The sequence below is a fragment of the Silene latifolia genome, chromosome 10, assembly GCF_048544455.1.
Source record: "Silene latifolia isolate original U9 population chromosome 10, ASM4854445v1, whole genome shotgun sequence".
Classification (NCBI taxonomy): domain Eukaryota; kingdom Viridiplantae; phylum Streptophyta; class Magnoliopsida; order Caryophyllales; family Caryophyllaceae; genus Silene; species Silene latifolia.
The window spans coordinates 121,425,896-121,451,057 of record NC_133535.1 but is presented as its reverse complement, the minus strand read 5'-3'; the positions used below and the strand labels follow the sequence as shown (position 1 = coordinate 121,451,057).

The window sequence follows — 25,162 nt, the reverse complement described above, 5'->3', positions numbered from 1 at the left end:
CAATATTATTCAGCAATTTCAACAACAGCATCCACATCTAATAATAAGATCAAGAAAATAAGACAACACCAGCATGCATGCATACTGCATATCTACAGGATTTACCATGCCATGCAAATTTGGGAATCTTTAACAATGACCATTGCTTCTATTGGCTTTTTAAAGCTACCAAAAGCTAAAGACAACACATTTCAAACTTGCTATAAATTCATAAAAGAGGCATCCCATTAGCTCCCCACAACTCACAAATAAACCATCAAATTACTGGTCTGAAAATGACTCAAAATGTTGGTCGTCCATGTCACTGTGTCCTGATGAATGCCCCAGGCCACATAGATATAGACAATGGAAAACTTGTTGCCAAAAGCTTTAATCCTTTGAGGAATAAGCTTATTGAGCTGGGATACTCGGTCAGCAAAGTTAAGCCACAATGGGGGCCATGGGGATTCAAAGGGAGTCTACTCATTCAGTTTGGAATATCACCTGCACATGCAGAATCAGCATTTAAGCTTGACATGATGTTTCAACTCAGAGGCCATGGCAGGAATGACCGGAATGCTCCGAATAGATCAACACTCGAACCATACCTCTGGGTAGCCACAGACTCGGATGCCGAGCTTCTGAAGAATACCGTGGACTATGTCCAAGTGCCGTATTCGACCATCTTTGATGGGCAGCAGTCGGCCAGGTCAGAAAGCGTCGATGCCTACAACCAGGTTGTGGCTGTTTTCCAAGCAATGTACCCCTAAAACCCCTACAAAATGTGTCTGTGTCTGTGGCTGAAACTTGCAAGCAACATCGTGTGTTATTTGTTGAGTGTCAAACTATGTGTGTCTGTATCCGCCTATCATAAGCAGTGTCGTGGGCCTGTATGAAAAGGCAACTTAAATAAAGGTAATGTGTAACCCTGTGGTCTTGTAAGATTTCCAGTATTGTTGTATAAGTAGCGTCGAGAGTATCAGTGCTTTACGTTTGTATTAAATATGCAGTTCCTTCTAGTAATCTGTTCAGTGGAGATAGTTATTTAAAAAATAAAAAAAAATAAAAGGAAGATATATATATTTAAAAAATAAAAATAAAAGCTAATAACTTACATTATAGACCATCTCAGGATCGGGGACGTTTCTTGGATGTCATAGTTTCTTCGTTAACCCAAATACCTTCACCATGGTCATCACGCATATAGATGCTTTCAGTGTCCTTGATCGGTCCGTTTCGTGTTCACAATTTAAGGTGTGGTCGTTGGGTCACGTCCGAATCAAAACACAATTTATAGCTTCACAAACAACTCTACAATTAGTAAAGAGGCAAGTAAAGGTCGGATCCCAAGGGACGGGTATTGAAATGAGATTTCTATTGCAACTAATGGTGTCTTAGGGGTGTTACAAATTGGGTTGATGTAGAAGGTCACTAAACTAAAATATCAATGGAAATAAACAAGCAAGATGAATTAAAGGGTTGTAAACAATTGATTAAAAAGCACTAGGGTGTCATGGGATCATAGGGGAATCATGAGAATTGATCATACAAACATGTTCTCAAATTATAAGCAAGCAATTATTGTTATGATGGATTGAGTTGGGTTATATCTTACAATCCTAGGAAAGTTTGGGTCCCGGAGCCGAATCGATTAGATTGTACAACACCTACAAGTCGACTTAGTCTTCCCTACTTAACAACATGCATGGTCTAATGAGACTCGAGTTGGGTTATGTCTTACAAGTCTCATTGAAAAGATAGGAGATGGTGGTAAATGCAAGGATTCATAGGCTTAGCATTTCATCAAATATAACATGTGCATGAGTTGAGATCAAAACAAGCAAGCAAATAAAACATGAAAGCATATTAATTTAAGCATGAATCATTCCCCATGTTGGTTTCCCCTAATCACCCATTAACCCTAGCTAAGAGACTACTCACTCATTATCATGTTGATCATGCTAGCAAGGTTGTCAATCATACCAACAAAATGAAACATGATGAATAAATGAAAGTAATTAACAATAATTAAAAAGGGATTAAGAGAATTATACCTACTAATGATTCCAATAATAAAGCAAAGATAAAAGAAGTACTTGATGCTTGATTGAGAAGTTGTCAATCTCCCAATAATAACCCAAATAATCTTCAATTACCCAAAATAAAGGATGAACAAAAGAGAGATTAAGGAAATAAAACTTGTATTATAACTTGATTAATTGTTGATTACAAAATTAAAGAGAGATTTGATTGGTATTAACTACTCTAAGAATTGATAAGAAGAACATGCTCTTCTAATTAGACTAATGGGGTATTTATAGTGGAGATTAGGGGGATGCATTAGGGTTAACTAAGGGCTAAACTAGTAATTACACTTTTTAGATTGAGCAGGGAGGAGCCGGTATTTTTCGAAGGAGGGGCTTCTTTCTTTGTAGCTTGGAGAAGACGAAAATGAGCTGTAGAGGAATCCGAGCGGATTAGCGTCGGGACGGGCGGATTCTGGCGGTGGAACTCGAGCGGCTTAGGAGGAATCCGGGCGGATTGTGGCAGTGCTAACCCGAGCGTCTTGGGATGAAACCGCACGGATTGTGCAGGTGGAGGACCGCCGGATTGTAGTCAATCCGCACGGATTGTTCTTCAGCAAGATTTCTTCTTCTTTTCTTCCCTTTTCTTCATAAATTCCTTGGGGATTTCCTTGGGGACTCAAGGATCCTTTCTCAACATTGCTCATCTACTATAATATGTACAAAGGCCTTCTAATCTTGTCTCTCCTTGATGCTTGGTCATTGGATTCGATCAATTTAGTCTCGTTTTGCCATGAAAATGCAAGATTCTTAATCCTTTCCTACCAAGGGATCAAAATCTCAAAGAATATGCAAAACAAAGAACTAAAGATAAGAAATGACCCAAATATGCACTAAAAAGCATGGGAACAAGGCTAATTCGGGGGCTAAATATGCGCTAATTATGGTCACATCAAATATCCCCAAACCGAACCTTTGCTCGTCCCGAGTAAAGAGGTGACAAAGACTAGGACCATTATTTAAACTAACCTAATAACATAGCCGATATGAGACAATTAGCGGGTCTCACTCCGCCCCTTCAACTCACAACAAGACAACCATGAGGTAGGATGCCTTCTTGCAAGGCAAGGTGGGTCTTGCCAAAATGGCGACACATCCAAACATTAAGCACACAAAATCACATAATGGATGCATCTACAAAAGAATAGCCACTTCCTCATCAAGCGGCGGAGGCACTAAAGAGGAACAAATTTAAGAGCATGTAATCCTTCACAAATACTAGTTCAACAAATTACTAAGGCTAAGAGGATGGCACTAAATCACCTCTAAATGGTGTTAAACTAGACTACTTTCGTCCTCAATTTCCAAATGCTTTCGTCAAGAGCGATCGGATGGTGGTGGAATGATGATCCCTATGATGCTAGTAGCATATGACATGACAAGTCTCGAATTCTCTACAAAAGTAAAGGTCATGGATCGTCCCAAGCTCGACAAAGTGGCTTGACAAAAAGGCTTTTTTGGGAATGAAATGCTCAAATCTTTATACACAATGAGTGGATATGACTAGGATTCAAAATTGTCCTCATTTCACTTTCACATTTCAAAAATTTTAGATGGGTTTTGTCCCTTCCGGGCTAGTGTCCTTTGCTTTCGCCAATCGCTTATTAGGCAACCGGTTAACCTCTAGACAATAGCTTTTCGAGGTGATAGTCACTCTGTCTCTGGGCGGCCGAATTCACAACCGTGTGGGGGCCAAATTCAATGGATCCCGCACCAAAGCACATCGAAGTGGTACGCCTCCATCAAAACAAATTAAATTTCTCAACATTCAACAATTCATAACATTTGAGGTTTCCTTGGCATTAAATTACTTCCACATGACAAAATTCTTTGAAATGAGCACTTCAAGCTTATTGATAGAAAATATTTTTGGGTTGCCTTACCACAAGGTCAATCAAGGTCACCTAGACAAGTTAACCAAGTCCACATCGCATCACGGGGTTGGATAGGTGACTCACATGCAAACCCTTGACTAGGCTTTGGGTCATGGGTCAAAAGACACTAGTATGACACTATCTAGGGTGTTTTACAACCATTCTAGTAGGAAAAGTCTTAAGTTGAACAAGTATTTGTAATGGCTTAGTTGCTCTTGTCAAAGTTCCTAATTAGGCATTTTTCAAAACTTTTATCTAAATGCAACTATATGCTATGATGCAACTAATATAAACATCCTAATGCAAGTGATTCTATCAACTAATATGACATATAAACTAAATGCAAGTCCTAAGTTCACATTGTTATACCGCATCAATCAAAATAAAGCCACATAGTCATTAACATAAAGAGGAAAAAGGAGATTGGAAAGATCATACCATGCGGTCTTCATGATCCTCATGTCTCGGATGTGGCGTAGTCAATCAATGTGAACAAGGATAGAACAAACACAATATATAATAATATAAACAAGACTACACTACAAAAGGAAATAAACATGTTTTTGGCTTTTTTATTTTTTCAATTTTTATGATTTTCAAAATTTTTCAATTTTTATCATTTTGGAATATAAAGTTAAGTTAGAATTCCCCATCCCCACACTAATATGGGCATTGTCCTCAATGGCCAAAATGATGGGAAATTATGCAAAGATGATGCATGATTTCTATACTAAATGCAATCTACGCTAGTCTACACTATATGATGCATGGTTTTTGTTATGACGGAGAGGATAATTTAGATTACCTCCCGTTGTGTATGCGTTAACTTCCCCAAACCGAGTTAGACACTATTGCTAATGTCCAAGGATGGATGTAGTTCATGCACACACTATGCAATGCATGAAACTAATTTGTCATTTTGGATTTTGAAAGTGGGAACAATAAAATGAGAACACCTCAATGGTACCGAGGTGTGAGTCCTCTATGGTGCTAGGACTACTCCAACAATGATCAAGAAAATAATTAAAACAAAATAACAAGACACGAACTTCTTTTCATGCAACTTTGAAAATAAAGAGGAGAGATGAGAAAACTTCACTTAAACTTAGGTGGGTGCCTCTCGCCCGCTCCACCTAGTGATGAAGTAGTCTTCTAGACATCGGCATCATCTCCCTCTACATCGCTATCCCAAATCTCCTTTGAAGCATCACTCAAACTTGGGTCCATGAATTCGTCTTCTTCACTCTCAAGCTCCACCGTGTCTCCTCCACAAGAATTGTTGCTTCCCTCCTCTTGTCTACCGTTCGCCCCTTCATTAGCTCTCTCCGAGTTGGGGAAGAGCAAATCCAATTGAGCCCATGAGGGAAATGCTCCTTCCTCACTAATCCGTCCTTTTCGAACCATCTCGTGATATTGGGGGTAGAGAGCATAGTAAGTGTCCACGAAGGTTTCGTATTGACGGTAGTGTAAATCTTGTAAGATTCCTGTGACAAAGTCGTCACGGGGGAGGATGAAGGGGTTTGGATGGTTATACGGTTGGTAGGGAAAGGGGTAGGGAGGCACTTTTATCTTATCATCTTGAGTTTGTTGTTCTTGTTGTTGTGGTGGTGGTGCTTGCCTTGGTTGGGTTGGATTTGGAGGGATGAGGTAGGATGGGATTGGGGACAAATGTCCTCTTCTCGGAGAAACTCGTGGTAAGCCATTCATTGGAAGAAAAATCGGATCACATCCTTTCGTTATCCACTTGATGCGCTTGTCAACCCCCTCAAGGGTTATCCAATGATGTTGAATGAGAAGAAGATCATCATTTATCCTCGTGTTTCCCAAAAGAGGAGTATACTCATTATTCTCATTGAATCTTGGGTTGAAATGCTTTGCAAGCCTAGTAATGAGTCCTCCATTCACTATGTGTTTCATTCCATCATCGTCACCATTCCTAAACTTTGCCCATTTCTCGACTAGCACTAGAGGTGCATGGAGGTGGTACACACTTCTTCCTTGAATATTGAGGTAGGATTCCATAAACACAAGGTCTAATTGGTTCACGATCGCCGGATCTCGGCGAGCAAAGAGAGTACCCGAGAGGAATCGATAAGTAAGTCTCAAGATCAGATTTTGAATATGAAAAGCGAGACATTCCTTGTTGTGTACAAAATCCCGGCCGGTCATGGCCCTCCACAAAGGCTCAACACTGTATTTCTTTGGCTTCGATGTTCGGGTAGGCGAAACATCGAGTCCGAACACATTTGCGAATTCTACAAGGGTCATCATCCTTGAAACATTTTCTAGCCTAAACTCTATGTAAATTGTTTTGTTCAAGGTTGTAATCTTCAAAAAGCTCAGAAACTCAAGCACAAGAGATCGATAAGTTGGTTCATGCATGTGAAAAAGGGTAGAGAGACCAAATACTTCAAAGAGAGCTTCTACTTGGTGATAAATTCCAAGTTTCCTCAAGGTATCATGACATAAAAACTTAGTGGGAAGAATGTTCTTACTTAGAAGTCGGTGGAAGACTAATCTTTGCACATCATTGACAAATTCCACATTTGAGAAGTCATCAAGCCTTGTGAGATCTACAATCTCTTCATGCTCCCTTCTTAAAGTGTTGACATGGGAGGTGGAAGAACTTCCCCTCATCCTTGGTCTTCTCCCACTCCTAAAAGAGGATCTCCTTGGTGCCATTCCTTGATTACAGAGTTGAATTCCCTTAATTTTTGAAGAAAGAAATATGCTCCTTGTTGATTGAGTGTTGCTTTTGGAAACCCTAGAAAATTGGGGCTTTTTGATTTTGTGGGTTAAGAGAGTGATTTGGATGTGTATGGGAGTCATAAGGAGGTGGGTTTTATAATGCAAGTAGAAGGAGTAGTGATGTGTCACTATATGTGTGGTGGGGTGTAATTTAATTAGGGAAAAGTCGGGTCAAAACACCGTGGGAGGACGAGCGGATTTGAGCTTAAGACGCTCGGATTCGTGCTCCTCGGGACGGGCGGATTCTGGGCAATACGCCCGGATTCTGTCACAGCGAAAATCTCCAAAATTTGACACCTCAAAGACGGGCGTCCCGAGCATAAGACGTTCGGATTCTTTTTCAACGGGACGGGCGTCTTCTTCTGAAGACGGACGGATTCCTTTACAGCAATTTTCCTTGAAATACACAGGTAGAAAGACGGGCGTCTTTCTTCAAATCCGGCCGGATTCATCAGGACGGGCGTTTCTCCTTCCGAGACGCTCGGATTCAACCTCAGTCCAAAAATATTCAAATTCTCAGCGTAGCGGGACGGACGGATTGTCCTCAGAACGCTCGGATTCCGGCAAGACGGCCGGATTCCAGGGAACACGCACGTGTTCAGGCTGTGCATTCATCCTTCGACTTTCTCTCCTCTTTTAGATGCGTCCCCACACTCGAAAATTGGTCCCTTCCTTCATTCAAAATTCATTAGTAACCCTCCCTCACTTACGCTCATGAAAAGAGTTCATGCTAATTATTGAAAGAAATGCAATAAAACAATAAATACAAGTTAGAGGGTTAGTATATTTACAAGTGGTGGTTTAGGGAGGACTCCACCAAACTCTCCCTTCGATAGTTCTTTCAAGGATTAGAAGGCCCGAGGTAGGTGACCTCGACCTCTCCAATAAACGCTCCTTAATTGTATGGCTTCAATCTTTGACCATTAACCTTAAACTTTCTTCCATCTTCCGCCTTGAGTTCGAAATCTCCGTATTTTCCAACTTCGGTTATCACACAGGGACCCATCCATCTAGAGTTCAATTTTCCCGAAAAAAGTCGGTAGCGGGAATTGAATAGAAGGACTTTGTCCCCTTTGTGCAAGGCCTTTTGTCTAATTCTCTTATCATGAAGCAATTTCGTTCTTTCTTTGTAAATCTTCGCATTCTCATAGGATTGTAGTCGGAATTCTTCCAACTCTTGGATTTGAATCATCCTCCTTTGACCGCTCAATTTGAGATCAAGATTAAGTGCTCGGATTGCCCAATAAGCTTTGTACTCCAATTCGATTGGCAAATGACATGCTTTTCCATAGACAAGCTTGTAAGGAGGCTCTATGGGAGTCTTATAGGCCGTCCTATAAGCCCAAAGAGCATCATCAAGCTTTGTGCTCCAATCTTTCCGAGTCTTGTTCACAACTTTCTCAAGGATTTGCTTGATCTCTCTATTTGAAATCTCAACTTGACCGCTTGTTTGAGGATGATATCCCAAGCCGGTTCTATGTTGAACACCATATTTGGTCAAAAGAGATGCAAGTTTCTTCTCATGGAAATGCGTTCCTCCATCACTAATGATTGCTCTAGGAACTCCAAATCTTGGGAAGATTATCTTCTTGAAGAGCTTGGTGACCATTTTTGCATCATCATTTGGGGTGGCAATTGCCTCCACCCACTTTGAGACGTAGTCTACGGCCACAAGGATGTACTTATTCCCATTTGATGTCACAAAGGGACCTTGGTAGTCGATTCCCCAAACATCGAAGATCTTCACCTCTAGAATGCCCCTTTGTGGCATTTCGTTCCTCCAAGAGATATTCCCCGTTCTTTGACAAGCATCGCAATGAATGATGAATTCCCTTGTATCTTGAAACATTGTAGGCCAATAGAAGCCCGATTGAAGAATTTTTGCAACGGTTCTCCTTGCTCCATGGTGCCCACCGTAGGGTGATGAATGACATCCTTCCAAGATTCCTTGGATTTCCCATTGAGGGATGCATCTCCGGTTGAGCCCATCACTACACTCCTTGTAGAGGTTTGGGTCATCCCAAAAGTACCTCTTCACTTCGAATAGGAATCTCTTCCTTTGGTTGTGGTTCAAATTTGGAGGGAGTACCTTTCCAACAATATAATTGGCATAATCGGCAAACCATGGGGTGATGTGCCTTTCAAGTTGTGTTTGAATGGCCATCAAAATATCGTCGGGGAATGAGTCATTGATCGGGGTTTCTCCATTTTCATCATGAAACCGGATCCTTGACAAATGATCCGCCACTACATTCTCGGCTCCTTTCTTGTCTCTTATTTCCAAGTCAAATTCTTGAAGGAGCAAAATCCATCTCAACAATCTTGGTTTTGCCTCCTTCTTTATCAAGAGATGTCGGAGAGCGCGATGATCTGAAAATACAATCACCTTGGATCCAAGCAAGTAGGAACGGAATTTATCCAAAGCATAGACAATGGCGAGAAGCTCCTTTTCGGTTGTGTCATAATTCACTTGGGAAGGGTCGAGGGTCTTGCTTATGTAGTAGATGGCGTGAAGAGCTCTCCCTACCCGTTGGCCAAGAACCGCTCCAACGGCGTAGTTGCTAGCGTCACACATAATCTCGAAAGGTAACTCCCAATTCGGGGGTTGGATGATTGGTGCCGAGATTAATGCTTCCTTGATTCTATTAAAAGCTTCAACACACTCATCAGTGAATTGGAATTGGGCATCTTTAAGCAAAAGTTGAGTGAGGGGTTTCGCTATTTTTGAAAAATCCTTTATGAAACGACGATAAAAACCCGCGTGACCGAGAAAACTTCTCACCCCTCTAACATTCACGGGAGGTGGGAGTTTCTCTATCACCTCAACTTTAGCTTTATCGACCTCGATGCCCTTTTCCGAAATCAAATGACCTAAAACAATTCCTTCATTGACCATGAAGTGACACTTTTCCCAATTTAAAACAAGACTAACATCTTCACATTTTTGCAATACAAGAGAAAGATTATGCAAACATGAGTCAAAGTCCTTTCCATAAACACTAAAATCATCCATAAAAACTTCCATTATGGTCTCTAAGTAATCGGAAAAGACACTCATCATGCATCTTTGGAAAGTGGCGGGGGCATTATATAAACCAAAAGGCATCCTCCTATATGCAAAAGTACCATAGGGGCATGTGAAGGTGGTCTTATGTTGGTCATCCGGGTGTATAGGGATTTGGAAAAATCCCGAATACCGGTCAATGTAACAAAAGAATTTGTTGGAGGCTAACCTCTCAAGCATTTGGTCAATGAATGGTAGGGGAAAATGATCCTTTCTTGTTGCGGAGTTTAACTTTCGATAGTCAATACACATACGCCAACCGGTGATCATTCTTTTGGGTATTAGTTCATTCTTTTCATTTGTCACTACCGTGGTGCTTCCTTTCTTAGGTACCACTTGGACGGGGCTAACCCACAAAGAATCCGATATGGGATATATGATTCCCGCATCAAGTAATTTCATAACTTCTCCTTTGATAACTTCTTGCATGTGGGGGTTCAATCTTCTTTGGGGTTGAATGGTAGGTCTATGGTCTTCCTCTAGATGAATTCTATGCATGCAAAAGTTGGGACTTATCCCCTTAAGGTCATCTAGACTATAACCTATAGCCTTCTCATGTTGTTTCAACACATCAAGCAATTTTCCCAATTGGTCATCATCAAGTCTATCATTAACAATCACGGGTTTGGTCTTTGATTCATCAAGGTAAGCATATTTCAAATTTGGGGGAAGGGGTTTTAAAGTAGGAGTTTGTACCTCACTTTCCTCTTTCGGAGTTTCATTGAAAATTTGCTCCATCTCCATTAGACATTCCATTCTCATAGCATACTCAACTTCATTTTCATCAACCTCATCATATTCAAATTCCATGATGGGTTCCCCTTGCTCTTGAGCTTGTAAAATATCTTCTAAGATGGATTGCTCATCTTCTATGGGTTGACATGCTTCCACAAGGATGTTATGCACTAGTACGGATTGTGCATGAGTAAGTTCTTTGTTAGCTAGAGCGGCCTCAAAAAGATCCACCTCCAATTCCCAATACATATTTTTAGCCTCACTTGCTTCCAAGGCCTCCAATGCTTGCATGGGATCTTTGAAGAAAGGTATACTTAAGTGGTCATCTACAAAACAATCTATAAAGTCTATCTCGCAAAATATCGAACAACTTAAAAACGATTAAAACAAACCTTGAGGAGTTTTACTTCCCCAAGGCAAAAAAAAGACACAACTAATAACAATAAAAGGAAATCTAAATCAAGTAAACACCGTCCCCGGCAACGGCGCCATTTTTGATCGGTCCGTTTCGTGTTCACAATTTAAGGTGTAGTCGTTGGGTCACGTCCGAATCAAAACACAATTTATAGCTTCACAAACAACTCTACAATTAGTAAAGAGGCAAGTAAAGGTCGGATCCCAAGGGACGGGTATTGAAGTGAGATTTCTATTGCAACTAGTGGTGTCTTAGGGGTGTCACAAATTGGGTTGATGTAGAAGGTCACTAAACTAAAATATCAATGGAAATAAACAAGCAAGATGAATTAAAGGGTTGTAAACAATGATTAAAAAGCACTAGGGTGTCATGGGATCATAGGGGAATCATGGGAATTGATCATACAAACATGTTCTCAAATTATAAGCAAGCAATTATTGTTGTGATGGATTGAGTTGGGTTATATCTTACAATCCTAGGAAAGTTTGGGTCCCGGAGCCGAATCGATTAGATTGTACAACACCTACAAGTCGACTTAGTCTTCCCTAATCAACAACATGCATGGTCTAATGAGACTCGAGTTGGGTTATGTCTTACAAGTCTCATTGAAAAGATAGGAGATGGTGGTAAATGCAAGGATTCATAGGCTTAGCATTTCATCAAATATAACATGTGCATGAGTTGAGATCAAAATAAGCAAGCAAATAAAACATGAAAGCATATTAATTTAAGCATGAATCATTCCCCATGTTGGTTTCCCCTAATCACCCATTAACCCTAGCTAAGAGACTACTCACTCATTATCATGTTGATCATGCTAGCAAGGTTGTCAATCATACCAACAAAATGAAACATGATGAATAAATGAAAGTAATTAACAATAATTAAAAAGGGATTAAGAGAATTATACCTACTAATGATTCCAATAATAAAGCAAAGATAAAAGAAGTACTTGATGCTTGATTGAGAGGTTGTCAATCTCCCAATAATAACCCAAATAATCTTCAATTACCCAAAATAAAGGATGAACAAAAGAGAGATTAAGGAAATAAAACTTGTATTATAACTTGATTAATTGTTGATTACAAAATTAAAGAGAGATTTGATTGGTATTAACTACTCTAAGAATTGATAAGAAGAACATGCTCTTCTAATTAGACTAATGGGGTATTTATAGTGGAGATTAGGGGGATGCATTAGGGTTAACTAAGGGCTAAACTAGTAATTACACTTTTTAGATTGAGCAGGGAGGAGCCGGTATTTTTCGAAGGAGGGGCTTCTTTCTTTGTAGCTTGGAGAAGACGAAAATGCGCTGTAGAGGAATCCGAGCGGATTAGCGTCGGGACGGGCGGATTCTGGCGGTGGAACTCGAGCGGCTTAGGAGGAATCCGGGCGGATTGTGGCAGTGCTAACCCGAGCGTCTTGGGATGAAACCGCACGGATTGTGCAGGTGGAGGACGGCCGGATTGTAGTCAATCCGCACGGATTGTTCTTCAGCAAGATTTCTTCTTCTTTTCTTCCCTTTTCTTCATAAATTCCTTGGGGATTTCCTTGGGGACTCAAGGATCCTTTCTAAACATTGCTCATCTACTATAATATGTACAAAGGCCTTCTAATCTTGTCTCTCCTTGATGCTTGGTCATTGGATTCGATCAATTTAGTTTCGTTTTGCCATGAAAATGCAAGATTCTTACTCCTTTCCTACCAAGGGATCAAAATCTCAAAGAATATGCAAAACAAAGAACTAAAGATAAGAAATGACCCAAATATGCACTAAAAAGCATGGGAACAAGGCTAATTCGGGGGCTAAATATGCGCTAATTATGGTCACATCAGTCCTCATGATCAGTGTCAACATCGTCGAAATAAAATACAGTGGTAGAGTGATCCATTCCCTCAAAAACGACATCCTGATCATCATCACCATTATCGGATGAACTACTCCTTCTACTCCTTATAGACAGTACAACAGACCACTTCTTATCCATAGGATCGGTGACATAGAACACTTGTTTAGCTTGGGATGCCATTATGAAAGGATCATCCTTATTATTGCCAACCTTACCCAGATTGACCAACGTAAATCCCATCTCATCCTTTCGGACACAATGGATGTTGTTATCAACCCAGTTACATCGAAACAAAGGCATTATGAAATCAATGTAATCTAGTACCAATATTTCTTGAATAACACCATAATAAAGGCATTTTCCCCAAATAGGCTTTTTATCTTTTGAAGTAGCAAAGTGCATTGCCTCAAATTCAGAACTCACACCACTATTTTGCATTGGGCTCAACTCATCTTGCTCGCGGGTGTAAAAAGTATATCAATTAATGGCAAAATTGCTGTAAAAGGTGACCCTGGCATTTGGACCTAAACCAAGATGTAGTAACCTAGGAGAGATGTCATCACCAGTTTAATTCGTACACTCTAAGACAATATTCCTAAACCACTCTGCAAACGTCTTCGTATGCTCGTTTGCAATCCACTTCTCAGTCTTGTTTGGGTGATCGTATTTGAGCTCATCTTTGTGTTGTTGAATATAAGGTTGCACCTTATCTTTGTTGTTTAGCACATACGTATGTGCTAAATTCAACATTTCACGTGTCACAATTTTTTCAACCTGGCCCCTAATACCTTTTCCGGTCATCCAGTCACTATGACGATTCTTAGGAACGTCAATCAACTCCTCAGGGGAGAGATGAGCGTAACAATATGAAAGAGCTTCGTCTAAAATAGAGCGTTCAAAGAATACAACCTTTGGGACGATACCGATTAGATGTATAGTCCTTGTAGACTTTCATCAATCTTTCGAAAGGATACTGGTATCTCAAGTACACGGGCCCAAGGTACAAAATCTCCCTAACCAAGTGAATGGTCAGATGAATCATGATAGTGAAGAAAAAGGGTTGAAAATATATTTCCAACTGACAAAGAGAGGTTACAACGAGATCCTGCAATGAATTCGCGTCATCGGGATCGATGACTTTCTCGCATATGGACTGGAAGAAGAGACAGAATCTAGTTATAGCATATCTTACCTTTTCAGGTAAAATGGAACGAATAGCCACAGGTAGTAATTGTTGCATCAAAGTGTGACAATCATGTGGCTTTAACCCGGTGAGTTTTAGGTCTTGCATCGACACTAGGGTTTTGATGTTCGACGAATAACCATGTGGCACTTTAATTCCATTCAAGCATGCACATAACTCTTTTTTCTCATTCCGTGAAAGGGTATAAGCTGCTAGCGATAAAAAAATGTACGGTTACCTCTCTTCTGTGGTGCCAACTCTAGCCTAATACCCACCATTTTCATATCTTCCCTAGCTGCGACGTTATCCTTTATTTTACCGGGAACATTCAGAAGGGTATTGATAATATTATCACAGACATTTTTCTCAATGTGCATGAAATCGAGGTAATGCCTGACCTCCGGGTCAGGCCAATATGGAAGTTTATCAAAAAAATATGGATCTTTTCTTATACCCACGAGTAGACAATTTAGAGCCGCTCTTCTTCCCATAATCTATCTCAATATGCTTTACTTTCTGATAAACTTCATGCCCACTCAAAATTCTAGGAGGTTGACAAAGCTCTTGTCTTCCATTGAATGCTTTCTGCATCTTGCGATAACAATGGTCATGAAACAAGAACCTCCTATTTCCAATATACACATACTTACGACAAGACTTCAAGTATTCAGACTCGATATCCTCCCCTACACAATGGACAAGCCTTTTTCCCATGAACTGTGTGCCCAGAAAGGTCGCCATAAGCCGGATAGTCGGATATTGTACACAATAACATCGCTCTCAAATTGAAAGTTTCATTCTTATATACATCAAATACTTCTATCCCACTATCCCACAACATTCGCAAATCATCTAGAAGAGGTTGCAAATAGACATCTATATCATTTCCAGGTTGTTTAGGGCCGGAAATTAACAACGATAACATCAAATACTTTCTTTTCATGCACACATATGGAGGTAAGTTATAAATAGCCAACACTACTGGCCAAGTACTATGTTGGCTACTCATGTTTCCGTGTGGGTTCATTCCATCATGGGACAGCGCTTAGACGTAAGTTTCTAGGTTCATTGCCGAACTCGGGATACTTAGCATCGAACGATTTCCATTGCATACCATCTGCCGGGTGTCTTAGCTTTCCATCATTTATTCTTCCTGTTTCATGTCAAGTTAACATTTTTGAATCATCGGGATTCGCATAAATCCTTATCACTCTTGGTATCAATGGAAAATACCACAACACCTTAGCCGGGATCCCTTCCTTATCTTTATAACGCCACTCCGAACATTTAGGGCAATTGGTTAAGTTTTGATATAATTTCCGATACAATATGCAATCATTTGGACATGCATGTATTTTCTCATATTTCATACCCACTCCTCTTATTATTTTTTTCGCCTCATATGTCTTAACTGGTAGAACATTACCATCTGGAAGCAACTCCTTTATCAAGGCTAAAAAACTAGTGAAACACGTGTCACTCACCCCATTTGCCCCCTTGATATTATACAACTTCACCACAGCCGACATTTTTGTGAACTTACAACCAGGATACAGAGGTGCTTCAGACTCACACAACTTCTCATACATGTTGTTAAGGTCATCCCAATTAATAGTGTCATCACCTACATCTTCAAAAGCATTTGACTCATCATCATTCTCTTCATTATCTATAGACCCAACATTCAACTTCTCTGCTTCCAACTCTTCCAAGTCAAAAAACTCGGCAAACTCAGGATCATCAGTTAGCCTTTCGTATACCTCATCATCATCTTCTTCAAAGCTATTCTCGTCCTATAATGGTTCCCCATGAAAAATCCAACGTGTATAGGATCGACTAAATCTCCACTTTTCTAGGTGTATTATAACGTCTGGAAAAGTCATATACCTAATATTACCACATCTTTCACAAGGACATGGAATACTAGAATAACCTTTCAAATTGTTCGAAACGACTTCATAAAATTCAGCTAAACCATCCTTATAGTTGGGGTCACTCATATTTGCATCAATCATCCAAGTTCGAGTCATTTTTCTACATTCATAATATATAGGCAACTAATTCAGAAAATCCAATAATAGGCAAACAAATAAACGAAATTAAGGAAATCAATTAAGCTAAATTATCCACAAATTAGATAATAACCCAAAAAAATCACAAATTCAAAAATAATCGACATTCATAGGCCAGGAAACTGAACATACAATCCTATATCTCTATATAGCTTGAAAATATTAATAAGAAATAGTTAATAAGCTAAGAAACATATATACCTGATTGATAAACACGATGAGGGAGAGAAGATGGTGACAACAGTGACGGAGATGAAGACAGAGAGACACGATCAGGGAGGAATGGAGGATGATATTTGTGTATAGTAGCAGTATTAGCTTGTGTTTGTGTTTTGTAGCGTATAGCAGAATAAAGCAATCTGTTGTTCTTAAGATTTTCATAACATTAATAACAACGGTTATTGAGTCTACAACCATTGTTAAAAAGTATTAACAACGGGTTCTAATATAAGCATTGTGATTACTTTCACTAATTTTGCGCCAAATTATTAACAACGGTTAAAATGTATTACAGAGTAAACTGTTGTCATTAGTTTTTATATTAACAACGGTTTTGAAAGTATGACCCGTTGTTAAAACCAATAACAACGGAACCGTTGTAATTAAGTTTGGTAAAATTCGCGCCATCCATTCTACAACGTCTTATGGTGATTTTCGTGAATAAGCGTTATTAAAGGGCCGTTGTAGTTGTCTTTATTTGTAGTAGTGATTCCCTATTCCTGTAATAGATGAGTTATTGGATGAATTGCATGGCTCGATAGTGTTCTTAAAAATTGACTTGAGGGCAGGGTATTGGCAAATCAGGATGGCTGATCAAGATGTGCCTAAGACAGCATTTCGGACTCATGAGGGCCACTATGAGTTTTTGGTGATGCCATTTGGTCTCACGAATGCTCCCTCTACATTTCAAAGTCTTATGAATTTAATATTCCGTGTGTATTTAAGGAAGTTTATCCTGGTTTTCTTTGATGACATTCTCATATATAGTTCATCAATGGCAACACACAAAGAGCATTTAAAAATAGCATTGCAAACACTGAGAAAGCATAACTTGTTTTCTAAGAGGAGCAAGTGTATCTTTGGTGTGAATAAGGTGGATTATCTGGGACACATCATATCTGGAGAAGGAGTATCCACTGATCCATTTAAAATCAAAGCTATGATGGAATGGCCTGTGCCTAAAAATGTTAAGGAGCTAAGGGATTTCTTTGGCTTACCTGGTTACTACAGAAAATTCATCAAAGCCTATGGCATTATCAGCAAGCCTTTGACCAACTTATTGAGGAAAAATGGATTTACGTGGACTAAACAAGCTACTGCAGCATTTAAGAGTTTACTGAACAATTTGAAGTGGAAACAGATGCAAGTGGCAAGGGTATTGGAGTAGCATTATCACAGAAGGGCCACCCCATTGCTTTCATCAGTAAGGCATTATCTGAGAAACATTTGGCTTTATCTACATATGAGAAGGAACTCCTAGCTGTTATTATGGTTGTGGAAAAGTAGAGACCTTACCTCATTGGTAGACATTTTACAATTAAAACAGATCATTTCAGTCTCAAACTCCATTTCAAATCAAATGCTTACCTAAACTACTTGGGTTGGATTATGAGGTGATTTATAGGAAGGGTAAGGAGAACACAGCAGCTGACTCTCTTTCTAGAATCACTAGAGGGGAATTGTTAGCCATGACAGTCACTCAGGTGAGAACTGACCTGATACAAAAAGTATACAATAGTTGGCAGGAACAAGGTTGCCAGGAGTTGATTCAATCATTAAAAGATCAAGTTAACCCACAGTCTAAATATAAATGGGAAAATGATCAGCTGAGCAGGAAAGGAAGATTGGTAGTAGGACCTGATGAAATGTTGAGGAAGGAAATTCTTTCCCTTATGCATGAGTCAGCTCTAGGAGGGCATTCTGGCACTCACGTGACTACAAAAAGGGTAGCAGCTCTCTTTTATTGGAAGAATTTTAAAAAAGATGTGAGGAACTTGGTAAGACAATGTGTGGTTTGCCAAAAGAATAAGCCATTACTGAAGGCTCCAGCAGGTTTGTTACAACCATTACCCATTCCTACAGCAATTTGGATGGATATTTCAATGGATTTTGTGGAAGGTCTCCCTAAGTCTTAAGGAAAGGATACAATCTTGGTGGTGGTGGACAGATTAAGTAAGTATGCTCACTTCTTACTCTTGAGTCATCCTTTTGATGCAAAGACTGTGGCCAAGATTTATTTTGAACATGTGTTCAAGTTACATGGGGTACCCAAAACAATTATTAGTGACAGGGATAAAATATTCTTGAGTAACTTTTGGAAGGAGTTGTTTAAATGTCAGCATGTTGACTTACGTATGTCCACTGCTTACCATCCACAAACTGATGGGCGGTCTGAGGTGGTTAATAAATGCTTGGAAACTTATCTAAGATGCATGATTGGGGAGCATCCAAAAGACTGGGCTCAGTGGATTCCCCATGTACATGTGCCTTACATTTCTGGAGATAGCACAGTGGCTGCAGTTGACAGGAGCCTAAAGGCCAGGGAAGAGTGTATCAAGATGCTCAAGTTCCATTTGCAAAGAGCTCAGGGCAGGATGAAGAACCAAAGTGATAAACACAGGACTGAAGTATAACTGGCAGTTGGGGAACTGGTTTATGTGAAGTTGCAGCCTTATAGACAACATTCTGTTGTTTACAGATCCTGCAACAAACTAGCACCCAGATATTTTGGTCCCTTTGAGATTATTGCTAAGGTAGGGGCGGTGGCATATAAGTTGAACCTACCTGCTCATGCAAGAGTACATCCAGTGTTTCATGTATCACAACTGAGGAAGCACTATGGACATGAGAATTTGCAGTTGAGAGCTGAACCAGTAGCAGTGTTGGAGAGGAAAATGTCGAGGAAGGGAATGGGCTATGAAGTGTACTTACTGGTACAGTGGTCAAATGGCACACAAGAAGATGCTACTTGGGAACCATGTGATGATTTTGTGAAAAGATTTCCTGATTTCAAATTGAACAACACTGGAGGCCAAGTGTTTTGTTAAGGGGAGTGGAATTCAACGAACTTGCTCTAACAAACTAGCCACGTCAGCATAACAAACCGACTTAACAGCTGTCAATTAGTTGGTGATTAGTTAGTTAGACAAATTGGAAGTCGTTACTCTATAAATAGTTTAAGGCCCTGTTCTTTTGGACTTAATTTCAGTTCTAATAAGTTCAGTTCAGTTCAGCTCTATTAAGTTCAGTTCAGTTCAGTTCAGCTCCATTCAGTTCAGTTCAGATTAGTTTATTCAAACATTAATATTATTATTCTTATTTTATATTCTTATTATTATCATTATTATTATATTAATTTATTTACTATTGTTATTATTATATTAAAATTTATTTTTAATATTTATTATATTACTATTATAGTTATTCTTCTTATTATTATTATTTTATTTATATTTATTATATTTATTTATTATTATATTATTATGATTCATGGAAATATTAGTGTATTAATATTTATTATTATTATTATATTGTTATATTATATTTATTATTTTATTAATATATTCATTTATATTAATATTATTAATAACATATTTATTATTATTATTATATTAATAAATTATTATATTACCTCTATTATTATTATTATTATTATTATTATTTATATTAATTATTATTATTTATAATATTTATATTATACTTATCATAATTATTTTTTAGTTATTATTATTAATATATTATATTATTAATAATATTATCATTTATATTACTAATATTATCATTTATATTACTAATATATTATTATTATTATTACTATATTTATTATTATATTACTATTTTATTTTTTATATTACTTATTAGATTATTATTAGATTATATTAATATATTATTATTATTATTATTATTATTATTATTATTAATAACAATAATAATATGATTATTATTATTATTGTTGTTGTTGTTGTTGTTGTTGTTATTGTTATTATTATCTTTTTATTTTTATTTCAGTTCAGTTCAGTTCAGTTCAGATCAGTTCAGTCCAGTCCAGTTCAGTTCAGTTCAGCTCTATTCAGTTCAGTTCAGTTCAGCTCCATTAAGTTCAGTTCAGTTCAATTCAGACAATTTCAGTCAAAAAGAACGGGGCCTAACAATCATTTTGTGATGCATTCAGAATTTCATTTTACATATTTCTTACACAAAATCTCTCTGAAACTTGTAATCAATTAGTTCTGAGAATAGTTTACATTTTGTAACCTTTACACTTGTAATCATTCTTTGAATTAATACAATTCTTCGATCTTCATCCGAACTCTGTTCTTCATTCTTGGAGTTCCTGTGTTGATCCTATCGTTGTAACCTTCTTTCCGGATTTTATCCCTGAAGTTCGTTACAGATAAACCCTTAATTCAACACTCAAGATAACCGAACTAAAAACTGAGAACACTTATCGATCAAATTGAAAATATGTTGGAGCTTGTGTCCTCCAGTTAGTGCGGATAACGTCATTGCACATACACTTGTACGGACAAGTGGGAGCTTGTTGGGGTTGGTGTCCTTAACAGTTAGTGCAAGGACTTATAAATCTCTAAAAGGATCAAAGGGCATACTTTTGGTATTATTATCAGTTGATCCACGTTTATCAATAACGGTTGGCTTGCTAGATAAGTTTGACGTTATTGTCATACAGATGGCGGTGATCAACTGGTCCCTAAAAGTCACACCTATAGGATACGTTTGAGAGATGTGACGGTATGAAAATACAGTCATGTAGATGCCAAAATTGACTAACCAGTTAGTCCGAGTTATTTGACTAATAATAAGTCAAAATGTGATGTTGAGATATTTTATTTAATACGGATTAAATAATAATGGCTAAGGCGAATTAAGCAGTTAATTCGTAAATTGAATATAAACGTTTTATATTTAATTAAATGTATATTGAATATAATTATACAATATTGTCTTTGTCGGACATGTATTAATAATTCAACTAATCCGTATTATTAGTTGATGCTTTAATATCCGATAACCGATGACAGTTTATAATGAAACCGTGTCATATACATTTAGCGCATTTCGGGTCGTACCACGAGTTTAAGTGAAGAGGAAATTAAAAAGCCCACGAGCTCTCCTCTCACTCGGTTTGGCCGAGCCCTTCATAGACAAAAGGAGAGCTTCTCCTCTTGTTTAACCTAATTGTCATTTTGCAAAATTAAATTAGGGTTTTGGAGATCATTTTCTCTCTAAAACCTAGATCTCTCATCTAAGCAAAAACTCACAAAATTAATCCTCTCAATATTGCAAGGCAATTAGAGGATTCGATCTAGCACAAGGGCATTTCTCGGACTATCTTGGGTGCATCATTTAGGAGGAGGTCTACTTTGATCTCTCATTGCCTTATTGCACTAGGACCGAAGGTTATTCCTTGATCTTTATCGTTTCATTATGTTTTTCGTTTTATGACTATAAATTACATGTAAAATTTGCGTTATAGTCCTAATTTTATAGGGTAGTATACGGATATTACCCCACAAGTGGTATCAGAGCGAGGCCACGTAAATTTTTATATGTGTTTTTCATCAAACGATTTTTGAATCGATGATTTTTGTTCAAAAAAATGTCACGGCTGCATTTTTTTCTTCTCGGCAATTTTCAATTGCTGCGTTTTTTTTTTTTTGGGAACCGTGTCCATGTACACGGTTTTGGTTGAGTTTTTGTCTTGTTTTCGTTTTTGATCTTTGCATATTGTTTTGTAATCGATATTCATCGCAATATGTTAAAGATCTATTAAAATGATTGCATAAAATTTCGTGTGGCACAAATTTTTGTTTCGAAAATTTTCTTGAAAACCGTGTGGCCTCTTGTTCACGGCCTGTTTTTCTTGTTTTCGTTATTGCATCATTTTGCGTGCCACACATTTTGTTAGATCATTCGATCTATTGTTTGTTTTCGATTTGTTCTTTGCGAATTGTTGTTTTAAACGATAATTACAACATTATGTGAAGATCATGTCAATTGTAATTTTTGTTTTAATCCGGATTAGATTAAATTGCAATTGAGTTTTTACAAATCGTTTTGTTGTTTGATCACTTGTTGATCTCGAATTGATTGAGCCGTTTTTCCTTCCTATTGTTGCTCACGGTTTTAGCAACAAAATTAAAAAAAAAAAAAAAAAAAAAAAAAATTTGGTACTGTTCACTGTTCACGTCCAGCAGTGAAGAAAAAAAAAAAAAAATTTGTTTTTTTTTTTTCGGCCTTTATAGCATAAAACGTTTTTTTTATGCTCTCGCTTGATGGTGAAACGGTTCACCCACGAACAATTAAATTACTTTAAAACAATTTAAAGTAACGGATTATATCGAATTAAAATTAAGTTGATGAAGCGGTTTTGTCACATAATTTTAATTATCTTTGGTGGTTTGGATAAATTTAACATAATTACGGAATTATGTCACGAATAAATTTTAATTTTAGTTGATGCATTTTATTTATCGTTATTGTTAATTGTTTTGAATGCTTTTAATTACGTATTTATTTATTTTGCAAACGGTTGTAACTTAGTGTGGCCTTAGTAGAACGTGTTACCGTAATGATGGAACACGGTCTTGGTTGTATTTTGAGATCTCGTATCTCCATTTTTATTTCTTTTAATTACAGTTTTTATTTAGAATGTAAATAGGTTTATATTTGTAAATTTTAAATTGTAATTTTTGAGAAGACTAAAGATGGAGACCGGATGCTCACTCCCGCTACATGGACAAAGATGGAACACCAAGACAAGCTTTTCGGGTCCAACGGTGGATTCCAAAGTTGTATTTTGTTCTTTTTACTAGGATAGGCCACACTAGGAATTTTATTTACGTATCGCATTCACTTATTTATTTTATTGTAACGATAATATGCATCATATTCCGCCTAAAAACCAAACCACCTAATAATTGCATGAAAACTGACACATATAGAGGTCACGAGTTAGTTTTCTTTGACATTCGCATGTCACATGATTTCAAGCCATCACCCAAATTAATTCATTCACGCAGACGCTAGTTATTCGTTCACTTAATATGAATTATATTTTAGTTGATGGGATCTTCCTCGTATAAACAAAAATTGAGAACGGTCTTTATAGGTCAAACTCCAATGAGTCCCTTCTTCGTCGGTAGGCATAATATGACCCCTTCTACGTCGGGTAAGTTGGAACCGATTGACCTATTTTATCTCAACACTATGGTCACTAAATGCGATCCTGTGACTATGGTGGACTATAGATAGGATTTACGGAAATCTATCGACCAAGAGTTCTTCCGGAAGAATTAGCTAAACAGTTGGCTTATCAATTTACAGAAATTGAGTCTTGGGATCACTTGTATCATTCTTGAGGGAGATCAATTATGCAAGTGCATTGAGTCTACACGTTAAAATGAATTTTAAATAGACTTAAATCACCTCGATGAGTTGCTTATTTCGTTTTTGTTTTTCTTTTTCTTTTCGGTGTAGATCACGAACTTTTAAATCGCTAATAACAAATGGTGGTTCTCTCGATAACCCAATGCCAAGTGCCACATTGGACCGTGAGTCACGGCCGGATCTTCATGAATCGGATGAATCGGTCTACTCGATGAAGAATGATGGATCAAACTTCGAGAGGCGAGAGGCGGCATTACGGAATGCCGCTGGCCGACGGGAAGCTCAAATATCGATTAGAGCCCCTCCCGGCAAACCCAGGTCCCACGGCTAGAGCTGCTGAAATCACCAAGTTTAATGATTTCTGTATGGAAGCGGGTGCGATTAAAAACGTACTCATTTTTGCAATGGAATCCAATTTGCAGAAACGCTTCATAGCCCATGGTGCAAACAAGATTTTCACCACGCTCACTAAGGAATTCTCGAAAGCACCGAGAATCGTGACCTATGAGCATACCACTCGCTTCTTTGATGCGAGACTCCAGAAGGGCCAACCTGTTAGCCCACACATTCTCAAAGCATGATTGAGAATGTCGAGAAGTCGGAGACCTTTGATTGTAACATCAGCGAGAACATTGTTATCGACCGCATGCTTCATTCACTCCACGATGGTTTTTCGCAATTTAGAGCGAATTACTATATGAATGATTTGAAGAAAACCCCACATGAACGGCACTCCCTTCTCGCATGCAGGACCGAGAAGGACATGAAGTTCAGTGGGAGCTTGAAACAGGATGTTCTCGTTGTGTCAAACAAGGGCAAAGGTAAGGGCAAAGCTCAGGCAAACCTAGCAGTAGGTAAACCGAAGTTCAAGAAGTCGGGTTCAGGTAAGAGTGGGCCTGGTGAGTCGAGCACCTCATCAGGCGCGACAAAGAGCAAGAATGAAAACATGGAGTGCCATCATTGCCACAAGACTGGGCATTGGAGGCGTACATGTCCTGTTTATCATGAGGACTTAAAGGCAGGTCGTGTTAAACCTGTTGGTATGTCTTCTCTCTCTTCTACTTTTATTCATATGATTGAAATTAACCACGCAAGTTACGGAACTTGGGTACTTGATACTGGTTGTGGTTCTCATCTGTGTAATCATGTGCAGGGGCTCCGAAACATCGAACCCCTCGTAAAGGGTGAGGTGGACCTGCGTGTTGGGAATGGAGCAAGAGTGGCTGCCATCTCAAAGGGGACATATGTGATCCAGCTTCCTAGCGGATTTGAGTTGTCATTATATGATTGCTATTATGTTCCTAGTCTTTCGAAAAACATTATTTCGGTTTCGCACTTGACAAACTTGGTTTTTCATTTGTAATAGAAAATAATGCTTGCATTTTCTCTTTACACGATATGATTTATGGCAAGGCGAGTCTCCTTGAACGGAATTTATGTTTTAGATCGACGATAGAAATATTACACGTAATGAATAAAAAGTTAAAGGTTGGTGATAAAGATCAAACGTATCTATGGCACTGCCGTATGGGACACATTAATGAGAAACGCGTTAAACATGCTCATCAAGAATGGAGCTATCTCGGCCTTTGATTTTCAATCATTTGGCGCGTGTGAATCATGTCTCATCGGTAAGATGACTCGGATTTCCTTCAAAGGTGTTGGAATGCGCGCTGCCGACCTATTAGGACTCATACACACGGATGTATGTGGACCTATGTCAATCACCGCACGAGAAGGCTATAGGTATT

At 38.3% G+C, this 25,162-nt stretch overlaps 1 protein-coding gene across 1 annotated transcript; it reads left to right on the top strand.

Moving 5' to 3' along the window:
* The first annotated feature begins 16,809 nt into the window (after positions 1-16,809).
* LOC141608127 (putative mitochondrial protein AtMg00860) lies at positions 16,810-17,391 on the top strand. Its single transcript, XM_074427481.1, has one exon. It carries the CDS (start codon positions 16,810-16,812, stop codon positions 17,389-17,391), a length of 582 nt encoding a protein of 193 aa, XP_074283582.1.
* Positions 17,392-25,162: the final 7,771 nt, after the last annotated feature.

Bases quoted from the DNA above. Each gene is read 5' to 3' on its own strand.
- LOC141608127 (XM_074427481.1), top strand. From the start codon at position 16,810: ATGGCTGATCAAGATGTGCCTAAGACAGCATTTCGGACTCATGAGGGC.